Source organism: Sander lucioperca, chromosome 15 (assembly GCF_008315115.2).
Source record: "Sander lucioperca isolate FBNREF2018 chromosome 15, SLUC_FBN_1.2, whole genome shotgun sequence".
Taxonomy (NCBI): domain Eukaryota; kingdom Metazoa; phylum Chordata; class Actinopteri; order Perciformes; family Percidae; genus Sander; species Sander lucioperca.
The window spans coordinates 33,319,917-33,340,235 of record NC_050187.1 but is presented as its reverse complement, the minus strand read 5'-3'; the positions used below and the strand labels follow the sequence as shown (position 1 = coordinate 33,340,235).

Genomic DNA, 20,319 nt, shown 5'->3' with positions numbered 1-20,319 from the left:
CATTATTGTGTGTAGTAGTATCAGGTTTTTTAAGCATAATATAGACTAGTAAATAACATAGACTGTAAAAAAAACAAAATGATAAAAAAGATGTATGATGTGTCTCACTTCCTCCCACTGTACAAAAGTGAAATATTCCGGACACAGGGTGGCCATCTTGTAATTTTGGAGCATGCGCAGTAGTGATCGGGTAGTGGAGCCACGGAATCCAAGTCCTGTCCATACTGTTAATTGTGACCGTTGTCCCTGTTGTTATAGCATCAAATAACTAATAAAAACAAAATTTTCGCTTAACGTGACTCGCAACGCGGCACACAACAAATCTGTCCAATCTGAGTTTTCTGTTGCACGACTAAAACAACATTTGAACGTACCAAAACAAGTTCCTTCCCACAGCTATTTTGCAGCAGAACTGTGGCTCCGCTCAGCACTTAGCACCTTCTAAGACGATTGTGATTGGTTGCCACTCACAATATCCAAAAGATGCAGCCCTACTGTATCTCTGGTGACATCCCTACAGTCAAGATCATGTTTTTAATATATAAGCATAATCCAACCCATCCTTCTGTACTGTTTCCCGCTTCTACAAAATGCTCACCATTTCTAACAAAAACAAACTCACCAAGATCACACACGTCACCTCCAAAATGATCAGCTCCCCTACACCCAATATCTCAGACCTAAACGATAGAGCCATCATACACCTTGCCCTCACCATTGTCAATGACACCAATCACCCTCTATATCCACAACTTACATTACTGCCATCGGGCCGCAGATACAGGACTCTGAGGTGTGGAAGGACTCGCTTTGGCAGAGGTTTTGTTGCTTCAGCCATAGTATTGCTGAACAACCTATCTCTCTGACATTGTATAGATCCGGCGTCGCTGTTGTAAATGTGGTTGTTTCTAAGTGTCTACATACCTGTCTTTATGTTATCTGTTGATGTATTTGTCCGTGTATATTGCCATGTGCATGAAACAGACAGTGAAAACAAATTTAATTTCAAATATCTATCTATCTATATGAAGATATTAGGTATACAAGATGTACAATACTAATACTACTAATCATCCATTGACGCCAGCTCAATGACTTGTTGCTATTAAACTCCTGTTTAACTATTTGTATGATTGCTACTTTATTATCTTGCAATTAATGTTATTTAATTGGATAAAAAATAATATTGATGAACACCTCCTACAGATATTGTGATTTAGTGGATAGTGGGACACTTTAAATTGTGTTTTTAACATCTTTCTTTGTATCTAAGGAAGGATAAAGTCAGGGGAAACTGGACTTGGTAAGGTTTTTGAAGATGTTTCGTCCCTTATCCCTCTTCCAAAACGTCTTCAAGAACCATAACCAAGTCCAGTTGCCCTTGACTTTAACGTTCCTTTGATACTGGATGACTGAGAACATTCACAGACATCTCTTTTTAGTTTCTTAAAAATAATTTCCAGCAGCCATTCCCAGAACTCCATCACGTTACAACAAAACAACCCTGGAGTAAAATGTTATACAACGGACAAACCCTAGTTCAAACAAACCCTAGTGTTGTTATTGACACACCAAAGGCACCTAACCAAGCGTCCATATTTTACACCATGGGAGTGAGAATGTGTTGTCACTTCCCCCATCTTTCTTGTGAAGCGATTGAGATTAGACTTTGAACTAGGGTTTATGCCATGTATAACATTTTACAAATCTAAACAAGCTTTATCTAAACGCGCTGGGTCAGGACTATTGTTGTCACTTTTGACGCAGTTGGGTTTAGGAAAAGATCGTGGATGGGGTTACAAAATTAACTTTCATGTGACATACAGGACATTAACCCCGTTCTCCTGGGTGAAAGTCCTGTGTTGTTTGACCCATCTACCACCCAAACCAACCTCCCTATGCAGAATTTCGGGCTTTCATACTCTTACTTACTCTTAGTATTCTTAATACTATGTCATCTTCATGCACTACTGAGCTGCTGCTCTGCCCGGTGCGTTCCATACACACGCCAAGTGTCCGTATTTTACGAGTTGGGAGGGAGAATGGGTTGGAACTGAGGACACAAGTCTGAATAAGACTGAAGCCACATACCTTTCTGCCTTGGATTAAAATTGTGTGTTTGTTGTAACCAAAATGTTCACTTGGTCCTAAACATGAGCTCAGACTGGTAAAATTTGTCCAGTCTTATCTCAGTGTAAGGTACAGTGCTTTATAATCAACCTATTATTTTTACTTCTGTAATTCTCTATCTGCCAGGCTCCAGAGATAACCAAGGGCATATTGAATAGTAAAGAGACTAACAGGATTATGGATGCAAATTGAAGAAGAAAACATAATATAAAAGAAAAGAAACAATTGGAGGAAAACTGTCAGTTGGTCCTTGAGAGTCTACTGCTCCAAAAGTTACTCCGTTAAAAGATCAGATGCTGTATGGGATCACATGACATCACATTGTTGTGTCTGGAAATTAAACGACTCTCATCCAAGAATCATTTTTGAAAACAGAGTTGACCTTCCACTACTCTTAACTTTTCCGTTCACACTTGGACAGCCCAGTTAGAGGTGGAAGATTAAAAGGAGGCAGCAAGTAAAGGGAAGACGGAAGGAGCAAAGAAAGGAGAAACTTTCATTGTGTTTATATTCTGATACTATTACGTTAAATGTTGCCTGAAGGTCTACAAAAGTACTGTTTACATTTGAAATCCTGCTTTATTTTGGATAACTGTCTTCTCAGTGGGGACAGAAAACATGTCATACCATAGCACAGAATGTCTATTTTAAAATGGTTCATATAAAATTAGCATTAGTTCCCAGTTTAGGTAAAGAAATATTTTACCCATGTATTGTACAGTACTCGACAGTTATACTGTTTAATGTAATATATTTTATGAACATTATAACAATATATCTATACACATCACACTGCATTGGGATTACATTTTTGTAGTTTTATTTGAATATTCATTACACCTTGCTGCCAATTTGTCCCAGTGGCCAGCGCACAACAAAAAACATCTGAACGCAAACGAAAGTCAATTATAACACCTTGTGATTTTCTTTTTAAGCAGATTAAATCATTTTAAAACTCAGAAAACTTAATGTGCATGAAAAATGAGCCGCACAAAGCAAGCCAATCAGAAAGATTAAAATAATTTTAGCCATACATTGTGGGCGATCAACTTTAACTGAAATGAATGGGCACTTTCTTGGAATACAGTATTTACTTTTGATGATACATTGTGGATGCAAACATCTCCAGAGTGATGTACTTTGAGCTCTTTACTATATTGATGCACAGACTGTATAAGTGAAGAAAAGGAAAACATCTCTGTCGCCCCCTGGTGGCTCGCTGCAGTAAAGGTCATAAACCTTGCCCCCTCTATGTTAGTCGATGGGACATGGGCCAAACTAAAAACATCAAAGTACACTTCAAATACATTTTTCCCAAAGATTGTTTCTGTCATTTTAGGTAGCTCTTATGATGCTGATGTTTGTTCAAGTGTACTGATGAGCGATGTGACAGTTATCGAGGCTTCGTATCACTTTAAAAGCCAACTCCCTTTATACCTGTCACCCTCTCGTACGGCAGGGGTGGAGAGAAAAGAGAAAAAGTCTTCCAAAAATCCACAAAAGATTGATGAGGGTTTTTGTTCCCTAGCTCAAGACAAGCTCAGGTATTTTTATTTTAGTTGAAGCAGAAAGTCAAAAAAGCAAATAAGCTAAACTGAAAGAAAATGAAAAAATGAAAATGAAAAAATGCACTACGTCCCTAACAAAGTAAATGCTGAGCTGTTAAACTCCTTGCGTCCGAAGCACAAAATGCCCCAAAAAGTTCTGTGTCTGTCTGCGAGTCACCCCTATATATTACATACATTGACTGGTTCACTCCCCCAGGTGCAGCAAGGGTTGTCTCACCACTTCATATGACCTTATAGGGTAACATCATTTAATGCAAATACAGGTTAGAAGGCAGGAAGTTTCACATGTGAGCATGTTTCATATCTATGCATTACACAACCAACAGCCTTATACATTACACAGGCTAGCTATAATACTTTTAAATCATATATGACTGCCTGACTCCCCTCTCCAAGCAAAAGCAGGACAACATTAATTACGAGTGCATATGTTTTACATCATGTCCCCACTACTCTCTCTCATACATGAACTCAGTGCTCCACACATGAACTTCTGCATCAGCTGCAGTTCTCATATTCCGGCAGATATTCACAAAGCAATCCACACTATCATCATTCTAAGTATGTTTCTAAGCAAGTAGATATAGTAATATTAGCAACATAGTTTTCAGCATGATTACATTCCTAAGTAGAACCATAGTTTATACATTTCTAAAGCAGTAATATATTTATAGCTGTTTTTGGGGTGGCAGTAGCTCAGTCCGTAGGGAGTTGGGTTGGTAACCGGAGGGTCGCTGCATCAAGTCCCAGTACGGACCAAAGTACAGAGTGTGGGTTGGTAGCTGGAGAGATGCCAGTTCACCTCCTGGGCACTGCCAGGTGCTCTTGAGCAAGGCACCGTACCCCCCCGACCGCTCAGGGCACTGGCAGCCCACTCACTCTGACATCTCTCCATTTGTGCATGAATAGGTCCTGAGCATGTGTGTGTATTTCAGGCCTGTGTGTAGTAATTTCTAACAAACAGAGTGTAAATTGTAATTTCCCCACTGGGGATCAATAAACAGTATAAATTAAATACATTTCTAAAGCAGTAATACAGCTGTTTTTTGGGGTTTTCAACTGAACGTCCGTTCAACAGTACAAGGTTTTTATTAGTTATGTGATGCTATAAAAACAGTGTGAAACCTCATGATTAACAGCTGGGATTGACTCGTGATTGGTTTAGCGGGTGTATGGGCGGGACTTTAATACCGCATCTCCACTGCCGTATCACTGCACAGACTCCAAAATTTCCCAACTTTCAAAATGGTGGCACCTGTATCCTGGATATTGTGGCTTCACTTTTGTACAGTGGGAGGAAGTGGAGATGCGTCGTCCATCTATTTTTACAGTCTATGGTATTTACTAGTCTGTATTATGCTTCAAGAAAACTGATACTGCTACACACAGGAACACTTACAACTTCACTTACAAAATCTGACTGTGTTCTGCTCAAATTCTTCTTCGTGTTCTGTTGCAACATATGTTACTGTCAGTGGTTGTGGTGAGTGCTGGGCTTTCACTTTGAACACATCCCACTCCTCAGGAAGCAGGCCTTTGTTGAAGAGCACAGAAGCAAGGTAGGAGAAAAACAAGATGGCAGCAACGGCAGACAGCATGGAGATGGTCTTAACTGGAGAGTACTGGACATAAACACCGTCCTCAAGAGTGCATCCTGGGAAGTGAATGACTGGTGTTAACCCTAGTAATGGGTCTCCACTGAGCAGTCTTAACACAGTTCCCACCAGGAAACCCATAACAGCCCCGTAACCGTTGGAGATGTTGAAGAAGAGGACGCAGACGAGTTGAGGGAAGATTATGACGTAGGCCACTTCACCACTAATGAACCAGAACAATAAGATGCTGTTTTCCAGGTTGGTCAGTGATGTAGAAACTAAGCCCACTACCAAGACAGAAGCACGGATCACCCACTGAGTCTCTCTGTCTGATGCCTGCAGAAGAAAGTAGAGAGGAAGAAAAACAGGTAAACAGCAGATATTTTAGACTGTCCTGCTTTAAAGAACTCTCTCACTGCTTCTTTATCTCTCCTATCTTTCTCCTTCGTGCCACTTTATTCCATTTATACTCTCCTGTACTCCATGCCCTTTATTTTGTGGCTCAGGAGGTGGAGAACAAATTAATTTTTTACCTGAGGCCTCAGGATGTTCTTGTATATGTTGGAGGTGAAGACAGAAGCTGCAGAAAGCAAAGCAGAGTCAGCCGATGACATCGCGGCGGCAGCCACACATCCAATACCGATGATGGAGATGAAGGACGGGGTGAGGTGCTGCAGGGTCAGGGGCAGAACTAGAGCTGATTCCCCTCGTTCATATGGAGATGGAGAACCATAGGAAGTCAGGTTCCAGTCTGAGGCATGGACACACAAGAAGGAAACACATTATCTGTTTGAGGGATTCTGAGATGAGCCTACTGTATATACTAAGGAGTGAACTAAGTACTGTGTGATATGATATAAGGAGCACAGTGGGACCAGTTGATTTTTTAACCAAGATACCATTCAATTTACCTTCATGCAGTTGGTTCATTTTAATGGCACAGGCACTCATATAGGCCCTGGAGCATTTGGCCTCTAGTCTGGAACCTGGGATCTAAGGATATTCTGCTCCTGAAGACTTTGTTATATTGATCCAACATGAAAAATTACCCCAGTGTGTAGAATCTGTTAATACCTGTGGATGCAGCGACTGCCCCAAGCAGTATAGAAGGAATCCCAAATACAGGGAAGATGACAGCCGCAACAAAGCAAGTGACCTTGGCTGTGTATGTTGAAGATGCCGACAAAGTCCTCTGGTGGAAGCCCTGACATCCCACACTCCCTAGTGCCTGAAAATTGAAACAGTTAGTTGGTCAAATTAACGGAGGGTCTATTTGCACCCCCGGTACGAATAGCCTCGGCCACACAGCTGAGCTATTCACACCCTGTGACTTAACAACAAAAACACGTTGCTCGCATGCACCAAAATCATGGCCGACGTTCATCTTCCTTGACAGCAGAAACTGGCATAGTAAGAAAGTTTTGTCTCTAAAGTTTATAACAATTGAATTTCTAGCGGAAAATGGATACTACAGTTGCGCTTTCTGTCTTCAGTGAAAGCATACAACCGTTAGTTTGTTAGTTAGTACCTATTTTTTGTATACAGTATGGTTACTTAGCAACTGAGGCTTGAAGACACCAAGTGGTAAACAGTTCCAGAAAATCCCGTAAGAACGGTTAGATGAGTGATTAGAACATTGAGCTATGGTCTGGGTGTCTGGGGTTTGGTTCCCCAGTGAGGAGGTCTTGTTTTTTAAATTTTGGATTGGATAATTTGCATGCCATTGTGCAAGTCAGGGCCCGCAAACGTAAAATTTGTTTTTGCAGGGTGGTAGGGGAAGACTGTAGTGGGAAATTTTATTTTAACATGATAAGTTTAATATTCTACAAGATTCTCTTATATTCTTAGTTGTGTTATACACTTAGAGACTCCAAGGGAGAAGCAACTGGCATCATAAACTCTGGCCTAGTTGAGAATATCCTTCTCTTTTTGGAACTCAGTGTTCCTACTGTTTACCTTTAGCAGATAAGGGGGAAAAGGGCCATAACATTTGAACTAGTGGCTCCTTCTGTCCTCTGAGATAAACAGATGTTTAGGCTAAAAGAGAGGACAGGAGCAGAGGAAGGTTGTAAAAGCATTGTGACTGTTTATGGTGTTTTTTCATCTGCGTAGCTGCTAAACTTATCCTTGAGGGGGATGGTTTAAGGGAGTTTCTGCTATATAGATGTATGAAATTGTTGGCCTGGTCTGAAGACCCTTTCAGATGTGCCATGAGTACTTGTGAAACTGTTTTCTCTGCATTTGCAAATGTAAATAAATACTCAAAGACCAAACTTTGGTTTAATCCTAAAATCGTCCTTATTTGTTTCATCTGGGGTTTGATACGCACTCCTGCTGCTAACAAGAAAAACTTCCACTACAAGACTCATGAATATTCATTAGGGGACTCATCCCTGAATGGCTAGTACTCGTTGCCTGCTCTCGTTGAGTTGGTTAGGTTTAGGCAAGAGGAGTGGGATTGGTTATGGTTCGGGTAAGAATGTCAGGGCGAGCCAATCAGTGATGAGTTCCCTAATGAATATTCATGAATCTTCCCCTACCACCCTGTAAAAAAAAATATCGCGGCCCACGCAAGTGTATGTATCAGCGTCTCTCTGAAGTGTGCGAAATATTGGACACTGCAACGATAATATTCCAAAAAGGTGTAATACATGAGTAGTATGGATAACTGTGTGTAAATATATGCCTAGGTAAATGCACAGGGGTGCAAATTGCACACATTGATATTTGTACCAGACGGGGTATTAATAGAACACATTGCTGTGTGCACCGGCGGTACGAATAGCATTCATTTCTAATTGCACCAGGGTACGAATAGCACTTCTAATTACACTAGGGTACGAAAAGCATACACTGTTAAATGTACCAGGGATGCAAATAGCCTCACCCTAAAATTAAACACTCCTGTTGCAACCTCAACATTCACAGACATACTGTTTTAGATAATAGCCTTGGCCTACAACCTGTCAGATTCTTAAGTTAAAATGAAAAACAAACTATTTCAATATGGATGTTGTCCTCTTTCTAATGATATCTATCAAGACTGGAGCTAATTGCATTCCATTTCATATCAGCCATATTATTGCTTCCTTACAAAGAATAAGAAATCATCAATCATTATCCAGGTCTTTTCCAGCCCTGGTGCACCAATCCAGGGAGCGTGTAAGGTGTTGTTCATCAGTGTCTGGCTAATGTCCAAGGAGTACGGGTTCATCAAAACAAAGGGAACACAGATCCACTGCAGAGACAAATAGAAATGGAAAGATTTAAACACACACAACTTTGATGTACGTCCTTTGGAGTGTTTTATTCCTTGTGTAAGAGTGTTTTCTTAAAACAAAAAGTTAACACTATGAAAACTAAATGTAAAACAAACTCACCAAGCTGAAGAATATGAGCACAAGCTGTATAATATCTGTGTAGGCCACAGAGTAGAGACCTCCCAGCAGTGTGTAGGTAATGGCGACAGCAGCAGAGATCCAAACGCACGCAGTGAAGGACAAATCCAAGACCACACTCATGGTTCCTCCTGTCAGACATATTGTATCAGTGACATTTTATAACCAGTCTTTGTGTGAATAATACGCGTTTACATTCATTGAAGTAAGTCATATCTACACAGCGTAGGTCAGAATTTATATCCAAGTATACATTTATTTCACTTAACACAAAGTTATTTAACAGATAAATGAATGCTAAATAAAGTTACATATACAGCTACAATATAATAAGAGTGCTTATGTGTATAACATACCTAAAGCAATGAGTATTAAGGGCACCCAGAGCACATCAAGAGAAAGTGAAACCAAGCAGAGTCCAGCTGTTAGTGCTTTTCCATACTTGGCATGGAAAGGGTCCAGCATCGTCACATACCTTCTTTCTCTCATTGGCTTTGCAAACACCAAGCCAACTTTATTTATAAGAGGACAGAAGAAATCACAATTAGAAAATATTAAATCAAGTGTAATCAAGTGACAAAAAATAGTAATCAAGTGAGGGGGAAATAATAAAACAAGAAAAACATGTAAGATGTAAAGTTAACATGATTTATTTCTTTCCACCATATTAAAATTTAAAAAGCAGAAATGACTTTAGGTAACATCCAGACACACACACACACACACACACACACACACACACACACTTACAGTAGCTAGCTAGCAAACAAACAAATGTTTAGTTTTGTTATGGACTATAGCTACAGGCTAACTAAGTGGTTTTCAGCTAGCTAGCAAACAATGTAATGTTTTGTTAAGGAATAGCTACAGGCTAACTAAATGGTTTTAGCTAGTTTTGTTAAGGAATAGCTACAGGCTAACTAAGTGGTTTTTAGGGGATCATCCCTATGTTCCCCTGTAGCAATACATATCGGGGAGCATAGGACCCTTTTTAGAAAAAAGGTCCTATGTTCCCCGTTTTTCCCAAAAAGGGTCCTATGTTCCCCGAGCGGGTTAGGGTTAGGGGGATTAGGGTTAGGGTTAGGTTAGGGTTAACCCTACATAGGCCTATTTGCCATGGAATTTGGCAGTAATGGTGGAAAAAGTAACAGACCGGGGAACATAAGACCCTTTTTTTGAAAAAGGGTCCTATGTTCCCCAGTCTCATACAAAGAGAGGAACATAGGACCCGGGGAACATAGACACGCTCCCGTTTTTAGCTAGCTAGCAAACAATGAAATGTTTTGTTAAGGAATATAGACAGGCTAACTAAGTGTTTTTAGCTAACCAGCGAACAATGAAATGTACAATAAAAAATTAATACAGGCTCCCGCTAATCTTAAAAGCATTAAAGCTGTAATTTCAAAGACTTTAATTTAATTGAAATGTCTGTTAAGTCACTATGCATGCATATTTACAACCATGGAATCAACCAGACTTAAACATTTGGCGCTGTGAGCCTCCAAGCGACGGGACTGCCAACTAACTGGCCATAGGCTACCATAGAAACTAAGACAAGACATTTCTAAAAGAAGGCAGACAGTGCAATTTTCTAATCTGCTCTGTGTCGCATATATTTGAAACCACAAACCACATCAACGCGTTCGGCAGAGACCTTTCTCTCTGGTGATAATAATATTTTGCTGATTGGACTCACAGTTTTTTTTAATTAAAGAAGGAACTTGAGAGGTATAATCTCCATTAAATTAACTTTTTGACCTGTCAAAAAAATGTTGTCTGCACACCCTCCTCTACTCCCTCACTGTACCCCAATCAGCATAGCAACCAGTGCTGCTGCTACCACACACACACGCACACACACACATACACACACTATATCTGTTTGAGTCGTGACTCACTCGGATCTTTCACCAGACTCTTTAAATTAACTCATGAGTCACGAGTCTCTAGTATCATTAACTCGGAGTTCTACTACAATTCAATCTAAAATGATAACAGCGCCACACACAAACCTCTTGCAACATTAGCTACTACTAGTCCTAGCCATCTTAGCTGCCAAAAGCGTTATATAACTTACAATTTCGAAAGGCAACCACAACTCCACAAGTCAACTCAAGCGACTGAGTGAGCAGAGAGACAGTCCGAGACAGGTTATAGGAACTTCCCGACCCACAGAGTGAGAGCCGGAGGGAGGTGATGGCGTAGTGGATATGACATATACCTTTGGTGTGGGAGATCTGGGTTCAATTCCTACTGTGATACATCAACCAATGTTGAGCGAGACACTTAAACCATAGTTTCCCCAGAGGCATGCATCCTCTGACATATGTAGCAACTCATGAGTCAGTCGCACAAATCAGCCGGCTACATTGTCGTGAGTGGATCTGTAGCGGACAAGCCAGTGAAGTTTTTCCTCGAGTCAGGGTAAAGCAAATCCACAAGAAAAGCCATTCTTTCACTTCTGAAATAACATACAATGTTTTGCACGTAGCCTATGCCTACTGTGGGTTTGGTGTATAGTATATAAAATGCAATTAGGTCGAGCAGACAGTCCGAAACATTGCAAGCTCGCCTCGGCTTTTCATAGTACTAATACTGACTCAAGTGACTCAAGTGATTCGCACAACCTGGATCAGTTTAGTGAGTGACTCAGAGTAACCCAAATCCTTAAAAGGAATCGAGTTTGCCAGGCCTAACACAAACACACACACACACACACACACACACCTGGCCTATGAACCTCAATGATACAGCTTACTTAGGACTAGTAAGCTGTGTTTGAAACCGTTCCCTATAATGGAGATAGTGTGTTCGCCATTTTGTAGTATTGCTCAAGTTATCCACGGTATATATATAGGGAATAGTGAGTGAGTGAATGAGGGAATGGTTTCTAACACAGCTGTAATATAAGCATTGGGATGTCCACCACATAGCAGGCACACTGTCAAAAAAATTGTGAAATGTTCTAGTTCCATTTACTAATGTGTCAACATCAATTTCAAATTACTGGTGTCTCCTGCTTTGCATTATAAATACAGATTCTATTTCATTTAAAGACACATCTGTTGAATTAAAGATAAACCTAAACTTGGTATTATTATTATTATTATTATTTTAATTATTATTAATTAATCTGATTTCATACTTCAACCTCAGTAACACAGCATGACTCAAGTGTATTATGGTAACATCAGGGATACATGGAATCATTTGTGTGGGTCAGGTTGTGCAGCAATAACAATTTGCTTGTGTTTACAAGACACAGATGACTTCCCTTAAACTGTAAAAACACTGCCTCACTTCCTCTTGTTTAAGTCCATACATACAGTATCCTTTCAAATGTAATTTCAAACTCTTACCAATAATAAAAGATGAGCTGAATGCCATTAACATCACCATTACCCAGGTTAGTCCCATAGAAGGCGTGTACACCATCTCAGCTGTGCCAACAATGAAGCCTCCTCCGACAAACGTAGCTATGGGATGGATTAACACACAGCAAGTCATTTGGTGAACAAACGGCAGCTATTTGGACCATTTGGACTCATTACAGGTTTTCTTTCACACATTTAAAGAGTTCTGTCTGATGTAATACAGAGGAAAATAGTTCATTGCATACATTTTAAATATGTTTTTGTTGTTGCAAATATCTACCTTATCCTAATATTTATTGAGCTCTGCAATAATTCCTACCCCGTAGAAGGTTTTAAAGTTCAGTTTGTCAAACCTGTTTTTAGAGAGATCTTTGTTGAACTTTATGATCATTTTGGAGGCTGCTGTTTGCGGTGCTGTTGAATTATTGTGCGCTATACTGAGAAGTGTTTCCAATATTTTATCCACCCCAATTATATCAAGGGAGGTCTGAGTATTGACCGCCTCATTCCCTCGACTCTGTGCGTTGTGTATAAATGCGTAGAAGTATCCATCAAGTCAGATGGAACCTTGTTTGTAGTGTTAATTTGTAGTGTTAATTTAACACTAATAATTTCAGAATATGCAAAAGGCAAATATCAACTGAACATTATAAAGGTATTGGAACTGCATTTTGACACAGGGCCATGCAATACAGGACACTATGACTAATAAGGCAGGAGCCACTTTATATACCTTATCATTTTGATTTAATATTGTGCTAAAAGGTATAAAATGTAGCCTAACTTTTGTCGGTTGGTGTTTGTAAACACACAGCGTACAAAGTTAGTTTTTGTCAAACCTTTTTTTAGAGAGATTTTTATTCAACTTGATGATAATTTTGGATCGTTTTGGAGACTGCTGTTTGTGGTGCTGTTGAACAGCCTAACCATAACCCTCTGAAGAAGCAATACAGTTTGTGAAGCGTCACCACAACCTGGATGGGTTGCTATACTGGTTCAGAAGACTAAACAACCTCAATAGTAACCTTTGTTTTTATACATTCCTTATTCTTGCTCATATTTCGCAGCTTATATTTCATTAGAATGTTTGTGTAAGAACTCTGTGGAATGCTTATATTCTATTGTTATAGATCCATGCAGAATTATTTTATTATTTATTGATATGGACAGACATGTCAATTTATTTAAAACATCTTGTTGCTTAATGGAAACTGTTTCTTTGAGTTTGCAGCCAACAGTTATAACACCACTGTAAAGAACTTTCAAGATATTTTATAATCTTACAAATATATTTCCTTAATAATCACAGTGTCGGCTGTGTTCCCCTCACCTGTCGTTGTGAAGATCCCCACCACCAAGCCAATGCTCCGGTTTCCCAGCAGGGCCATCTCCGTTCCAGTGGCTGCACTTTTCTTCTGTTCACTTTTGGACTTGAAAGAAGCCCAGATGCCGGTCCCAAGGACCAGCAGGTAGAAAAACACCATCGCTATCACTCCTGGGATGTTAACAGCCATGATGGATGCTGACTGGCTATTTCACTAGCTGATGTCCGACCGACTGACTGACTCACTGGCTGACTGACTGTTAAAGAAAATGGGGACAACATAAAAGAGAGAAAAAAGGAAAGCTCCTCCACTTTAAGTATTTGTCAGTGCCCTCTGGTGAAATAGAATGTTACAGGTTTGGCTAGTTAGTTACTTGTCAGGAGTGGACAAAGCACAACAACGTCATGATTAAATATTTGTGTTAGCAAGCAGTTGAACAAGTGAGTGTATACAACACACTGTAACGTTCGGCAGGACGCCGTTGTACCCTATAGGGGAGAGTGGGGTAAGATGAGCCAGTTTTTACTTATGTGGATCTCCGGGCAAGGGAAATTGAGACAGAAGTACAATGAAGACATCTACTGTTAATTTGGGATGTTGCCTATCAACTGAAAATATAAGAATGCACCTATGACAAAGAGCCTTGAAAATATGACCTCAGAAAAAAAAGTGTTCATGTGACTCAACTTACCCCAGGCTAGGGGTAAGTTGATCCCAGTCAGTGGGTAAATTGAGCCATCTGGTGGTAAATTGACCATCCTATTTTTCACATTTGAATGCAAGCATAATAAAAAAAAAATAACTTGCCTCTTTAAAAAAAATCATTTAATAATACTTACCTTGGTAGCACTGCATATTACGGTACGGTAATAAGATGGTAATAGTGGGGTAACAATGTGATAATAAAGGAAATATATAGGTAATAACATGTAATTACCAAAGTAATAACTGGGCAATACATCACAGTAATAAGATGTAATACTGGGGTAATAAGGTGATAAGAAGGTAACATGTAATAACATGCAATTACCAATGTAATAAGTAGGAAAGGGTTTGATAATAACCATATGTATATCTGGGTAATGGCAATATAGTGCTATTAATATTGTAATGACATGGTAATAATGCGGGAATATATGTTGATGTTTTCACAGTATTATAGGCTACTATCAGCACAATACCTTCCAAATTAGATAAAACTTCTTGGAGTTTAAAATTGATAATTACCATATTATAATGCTGAAATTCATCCACCCTTCATGTTCCAAACATTTCACTTTTGTTTCAAGGTAATACTTTAAAAATGATATGTTTAATCTTTTGACTTCTTACCTGGAAACACATCTGGTAGTTTCTGCGTAATAACCATGAATCAGTGCCGCAAAATGCAAAACTGCCTCTTTCTGTTGTATTACATGGTAATATTAGAATAACAGAGGTGTAGAGATTACCTGGAAATGCTTCTGTGTAACAACCATAAAGCAGTGCCACAAAATGCAAAACTGCCTTTTTCTATTGTATTACATGGTAATATAAGAATAACAGAGGTGTAGAGATTACCTGGAAATGCTTCTGGTAGTTTCTGTGTAACAACCATGAATCATTGCTGCAAATTGCGAAACTGCCTGTTTCTATTGTATTACATGTAATATTAGAATAACAGAGGTGCAGAGATTACCTTGAAATGCTTCTGGTAGTTTCCAGGTAATCTCTGCACCTCTGTTATTCTAATATTACCATGAAATGTGTCTTTTCCTGCATGCATGTAACCCTGTGCAATCTGACCAGCAGTTAAACACCTTCCACCATCAAGCACTGGAGACTGGGATCACTCAGTTTATTTGACTTAGAAAGGGTCAAACTGGGAAATGAAACACAATGACCAGTTGCTTACATATTGATGAGTCACAGACATTATACAATCATAATTGTAAAACCAATATAACTACACAACACTGTAATGCAGTAGTATATACAGTAGCTAACATGTAAGCTGAAATAAAGGAAATACGTAATGTATTGTTATACAGTGTACATAGTATAACCTATATTGTTTATCTAAATAAACTAAAATATACTTACATGTAGCACAACCCAAGATAACAGTGGCAAACTAGCTTAATGAAGCATACTGCCGGTCTATTATGAACTATCAATCATTATCAAAAATATACATATTGCACATCAAACTTTCTGACAATAATTAACAAAGTTATCAGAACAGTATGTCAGCATCTGTTTCACCTACCGAGAATGCTACCACAGACATGGAACGTCGAAGATTGAAGCGGATTGTATGGCGAAATGATAACACGTGAGGTTGTCCTGCTCACATTCAACTTCCTGACCAAGTCCCATGGTGCAAAGGTCCTACAGTTCTTAAAGGAACCCACACACATGTGGAACAAACTACTGCCAGCAATGGGAGAAGAAAAGCGTTTAAGTGAACTAATGTCCTGATGGGGACAGAACAAAATGAAATAGAAACAGGTAGTTTTTTTTGCTGATTCATGGTTGTTACACAGAAACTATCAGATGTGTTTCCAGGTAAGAAGTTACAAGATGAAATATATCATTTGTAAAGTTTTACCTTGAAACAAAAGGGAAATATTTGGAACATAAAGGGGTGGATGAATTTCAGCATAATAATATGGCTATTACCTATTTTAAATTCCAAGAAGTTGTATCTAATTTGGAAGGTATTATACTGATAGTAGCCTATAATACTGTGAAAACATCAACATATATTACCCCATTGTTATCATGTTATTACAATATTAATATAACTATATTACCATTACCCAGATATAGTATATAGTTTGATCCACATGTGTGTGTGTGTTCCTTTAAGAACTGTAGGACCTTTGCACCATGGGATTTAGTCAGGAAGTTGAATGTGAGCAGGGCAGCTTCCAAAGAGGTAAGCTTCTCCTCGGACCGCGAACCTCCTATGGCGCCATTTTAATGCTACAAAGCGATCACCCCCCGTTAGCATCCCATTGACTGCCATTCATTTTGACGTCACTTTGACAGAGAATAACTTTACATCTGAAGCGTTTAAAAACTCTATTTGTCCATTGTTTATTGCTAAAGAAACACAACATTGTATAAAAGGCTCCATTACCTTGTACCTCACGTTATGGCTCTGTAGCAGACGTTTTTATAAAAATAGGCTAACGATTGGGTCATAACCACGCGACTTACTGTCGCATAGTAGAGGAATTACCGTATAGTACAGTTTCGTCTCACATTAGATGTTTAAGTGTAATTACTAATGTTAACTATCATTTTAGTGATCAATAATTAGCCTGTGTCCATGTTATTTCCTTACATATACCTACGCTCTCCGTCTCTGCTAGATTGGGAATGATTGAGATTTCTCTTGGCACAGCTACCAGAAGACTTCCAACTTTCAGACACGTTGCTCACGGCACATTTACGTCGTCTCTCTCAGTTGGAGGCTGCGCAGTAACGCACAGCGTTCACCGGAAAAGTGCTTCTAACGGCCTTCACTGGTCTCCGTCCAGAGCAACGGGATCTGTTGGTCCATTCTTATATGCAGTCTATGGCAGCCTCGTGTTATCATCTCTCCATTCTATCCGCATCAATCTTCAACGTTCCATGCCTTTGGTAGCATTCTCGGTATGTGAAACAGATGTTGACATACTGTTCTGATATCGTTGTTAGTTATTGTCAGAAAGTTTGATGTGCAATATGTATGTTTTTGATGATGATTGATAGCTCATATTAGACTGTCAGTATGCTTCATTAAAGGCACAATATGTAGCTTTTCTGCTATAAAATGTCTAAAAAAGACCATACCTATGTTCTATATTTTTTTGAGTTGTGTAGTTACACTATCCCAAATGTTGCCACCAAATGGCAAACCCAGAGAAATCTGTTATTTTATTTTCAGACACGTCACGTTTCATTTAGTCGCCCGTCAGTGGCGTCGTATAACCTTTCACCATCTAGCTACTCGTACTTCCGTCAAAACACTGGCACCCAGATGCTACGTTCGAGAGTAACTGTAAATCATACAATGTCACAGAAAAAAATACGGGTAACACTGCTTTTTCTGCCAAAAGGCATCATTTTGTGATTAATTACATGCCACTTTGCAACACAATAATACAGCAGAAACCTTATTTATTGATACATATCAATATTAATCCAGCTTAATGTTACTACAATGTATGTGCTGGTTGACAAGTAGCTAACGTTAATGCTAGCTAATGCTTGGTGGATAACATTATAGGGTTACAACATCGTTCATCATGCTTATAAAGTTATTAGTAGTATAATTGTTTTGACCATGGATAAAAGCAGCAAATAAGTTCACTAGTAACGTTAACGTTAGCTGTATAGATAGACGATTAATCTAATGCTAATATAGCCAGCTAGCACAAACCCGCTCTGCCTGTCTCACTCCCCGGGCACAAAGAGACTTCATTCTGGATGATAGCTGTCACATCTCTGCACCTTTGCTAATCGTTAGCCAGCAGCTAAAACCTGCTAACATTAGCCCTGGCTAACTAGCTAACTGGTCAGCTAGCTACCAATACAGATTGAATCAAGGAAAACGTAATTATGTTGGGGAAACTGCAGCTATTTTATTAGCATGACATGAATAAACGTTACTAAACGTAACGTGAATAAACTTGAATGGGTAAACTTGTCCATGCACAGATGCATTCTAATCGACAATAGCCTTTAGCAATAAAAACTCCCATAATTCCACGCAACTTCCCAATGTCATCAAACGTCTGTGTTTACAATCCATTGTTTTGATTGAGAGACCCCTAGCGGCAGAAAGTTACATATTGTACGTTTAAGCTAGTTTGCCACTGTTATCTTGGGTTGTGCTACATGTAAGTATATTTTAGTTTATTTAGATAAACAATATAGGTTATACTATGTACACTGTATAACAATACATTACGTATTTCCTTTATTTCAGCTTACATGTTAGCTACTGTATATACTACTGCATTACAGTCGTGTAGTTATATTGTTTTTACAATTATGATTGTATAATGTCTGTGACTCATCAATATGTAAGCAACTGGTCATTGTGTTTCATTTCCCAGTTTGACCCTTTCTAAGTCAAATAAACTGAGTTACGACGATCCCAGTCTCCAGTGCTTGATGGTGGAAGGTGTTTAACTGCTGGTCAGATTGCACAGGGTTACATGCATGAAGGAAAAGACACATTTCATGGTAATATTAGAATAACAGAGGTGGAAACTACCAGAAGCATTTCGAGGTAATCTCTGCACCTCTGTTATTCTAATATTACCATGGAATAAAATAGAAACAGGCAGTTTGGGATTTTGTGGCACTGATTCATGGTTGTTACACAGAAACTACCAAAAGCATTTCCAGGTAATCTCTACACCTCTGTTATTCTAATATTACCATGTAATAAAATAGAAAAAGGCAGTTTTGGATTTTGTGGCACTGATTCATGGTTGTTACACAGAAACTACCAAAAGCATTTCCAGGTAATCTCTACACCTCTGTTATTCTAATATTACCATGTAATACAATAGAAACAGCCAGTTTTGCATTTTGCGTCACTGATTCATGGTTATTACGCAGAAACTACCAGCTGTGTTTCCAGGTAAGAAGTCAAAAGATTAAACATATCATTTGTAAAGTATTACCTTGAAACAAAAGTGAAATGTTTGGAACATGAAGGGTGGATGAATTTCAGCATTATAATATGGTAATTACCAATTTTAAACTCCAAGAAGTTTTATCTAATTTGGAAGGTATTGCGCTGATAGTAGCCTATAATATTGTGAAAACATCAACATATATTACCGCATTATTACCATGTTATTACAATATTAATAGCACTATATTGCCATTACCCAGCTATACATATGGTTATTATCGAACCCTTTCCTACTTATTACATTGGTAATTGCATGTTATTACATGTTACCTTCTTATCACCTTATTACCCCAGTATTACATCTTATTACTGTGATGTATTACCCAGTTATTACTTTGGTAATTACATGTTATTACCTATATATTACCTCTTTATTATCACATTGTTACCCCACTATTACCATCTTATTACCGTACCGTAATATGCAGTGCTACCCTTACCTTTCCAAACAATGTTAATTTTGTTTTTAAAGCTACCTCAAACAACACAAAACAAACCAATTAGTTTAATTTTCCCTTTAATCTTTTATTTTTTGTATTGGTGAACAATAGTTTTAAACATTTCTGTTAAGTGAAGGACTGCCAGCATAGTTTTCACGAGCAAGAAATATGGTTATATGCTGTATTTCATATGCTGTTATTTAAGTCATGTCCAATCACACACACACACACACACACACACACACACACACACACACACACACATATAAACGTGTTTGGCAGAAAGAACGTCCCTCCAGTGTGTTCAGTTCTAATTTCCAATTTTGTTAAACAGTTTCACAGTTCTGAACTTGTGAGAAGAAAAGAACAGTTTGAACTTCTAGACCTCAGCACAATGAAAATGACTATTGGACATTCCATCCATCAAGGTTGCAGGGAAATATGAGTTGTTGCTCCCTCCTTGCAGTTCCTCCAACCTTTTGAGGTTTAGGAAGCTTCTTCAGCACATCATTCAGTGGGACAGATCCCACATCATTTTCTTCAAATGCAAAGGTGGCTTTGTCTTTGCCAGTGCTCCTTCGGATTCTTCTGAGGAATCTTGCATTGACTTCATTGCCCTCAAGGCTCTCAACCAAGCCAATATAATGGTAACTGTTGCATTTGGTTTTGACTGTCTTTACTTCCTTCTTTTTTATGTACCTGTCAATATTTCTGTCCTTCGCCACTGATCTGATGGATTTTCCGCCCTCAACATCAATGGCTGCTCTCTCCATCTCTTCTAAGGGATCCCCAGTTGGTTCTTCTTTTGT

At 38.8% G+C, this 20,319-nt stretch overlaps 1 protein-coding gene across 1 annotated transcript; it reads right to left on the bottom strand.

The window, feature by feature from the left end:
- Positions 1-4,792: 4,792 nt before the first annotated feature.
- Positions 4,793-13,649, bottom strand: LOC116036160 (high-affinity choline transporter 1-like). Its single transcript, XM_031279654.2, has 8 exons — positions 13,396-13,649; positions 12,051-12,167; positions 9,048-9,203; positions 8,674-8,822; positions 8,388-8,531; positions 6,368-6,521; positions 5,827-6,044; positions 4,793-5,629 (listed from the first exon to the last, which is right to left on the bottom strand). The coding sequence occupies exons 1-8, from the start codon at positions 13,577-13,579 to the stop codon at positions 5,102-5,104; spliced, it is 1,650 nt and encodes a 549-aa protein (XP_031135514.2). The 5' UTR covers positions 13,580-13,649; the 3' UTR covers positions 4,793-5,101.
- Between the last annotated feature and the right edge of the window lie 6,670 nt (positions 13,650-20,319).

Coding starts and splice junctions, on each gene's coding strand:
- LOC116036160 (XM_031279654.2), bottom strand. CDS start 13,579: ATGGCTGTTAACATCCCAGGAGTGATAGCGATGGTGTTTTTCTACCTG. Junction 6,522..8,387: donor TTGATGATTTCTTATTCTTT/GTAAGGAAGCAA, acceptor TTCAATTTTCAG/GCACTAGGGAGTGTGGGATG. Junction 5,630..5,826: donor AGAACATCCTGAGGCCTCAG/GTAAAAAATTAA, acceptor TTTCTTCTGCAG/GCATCAGACAGAGAGACTCA.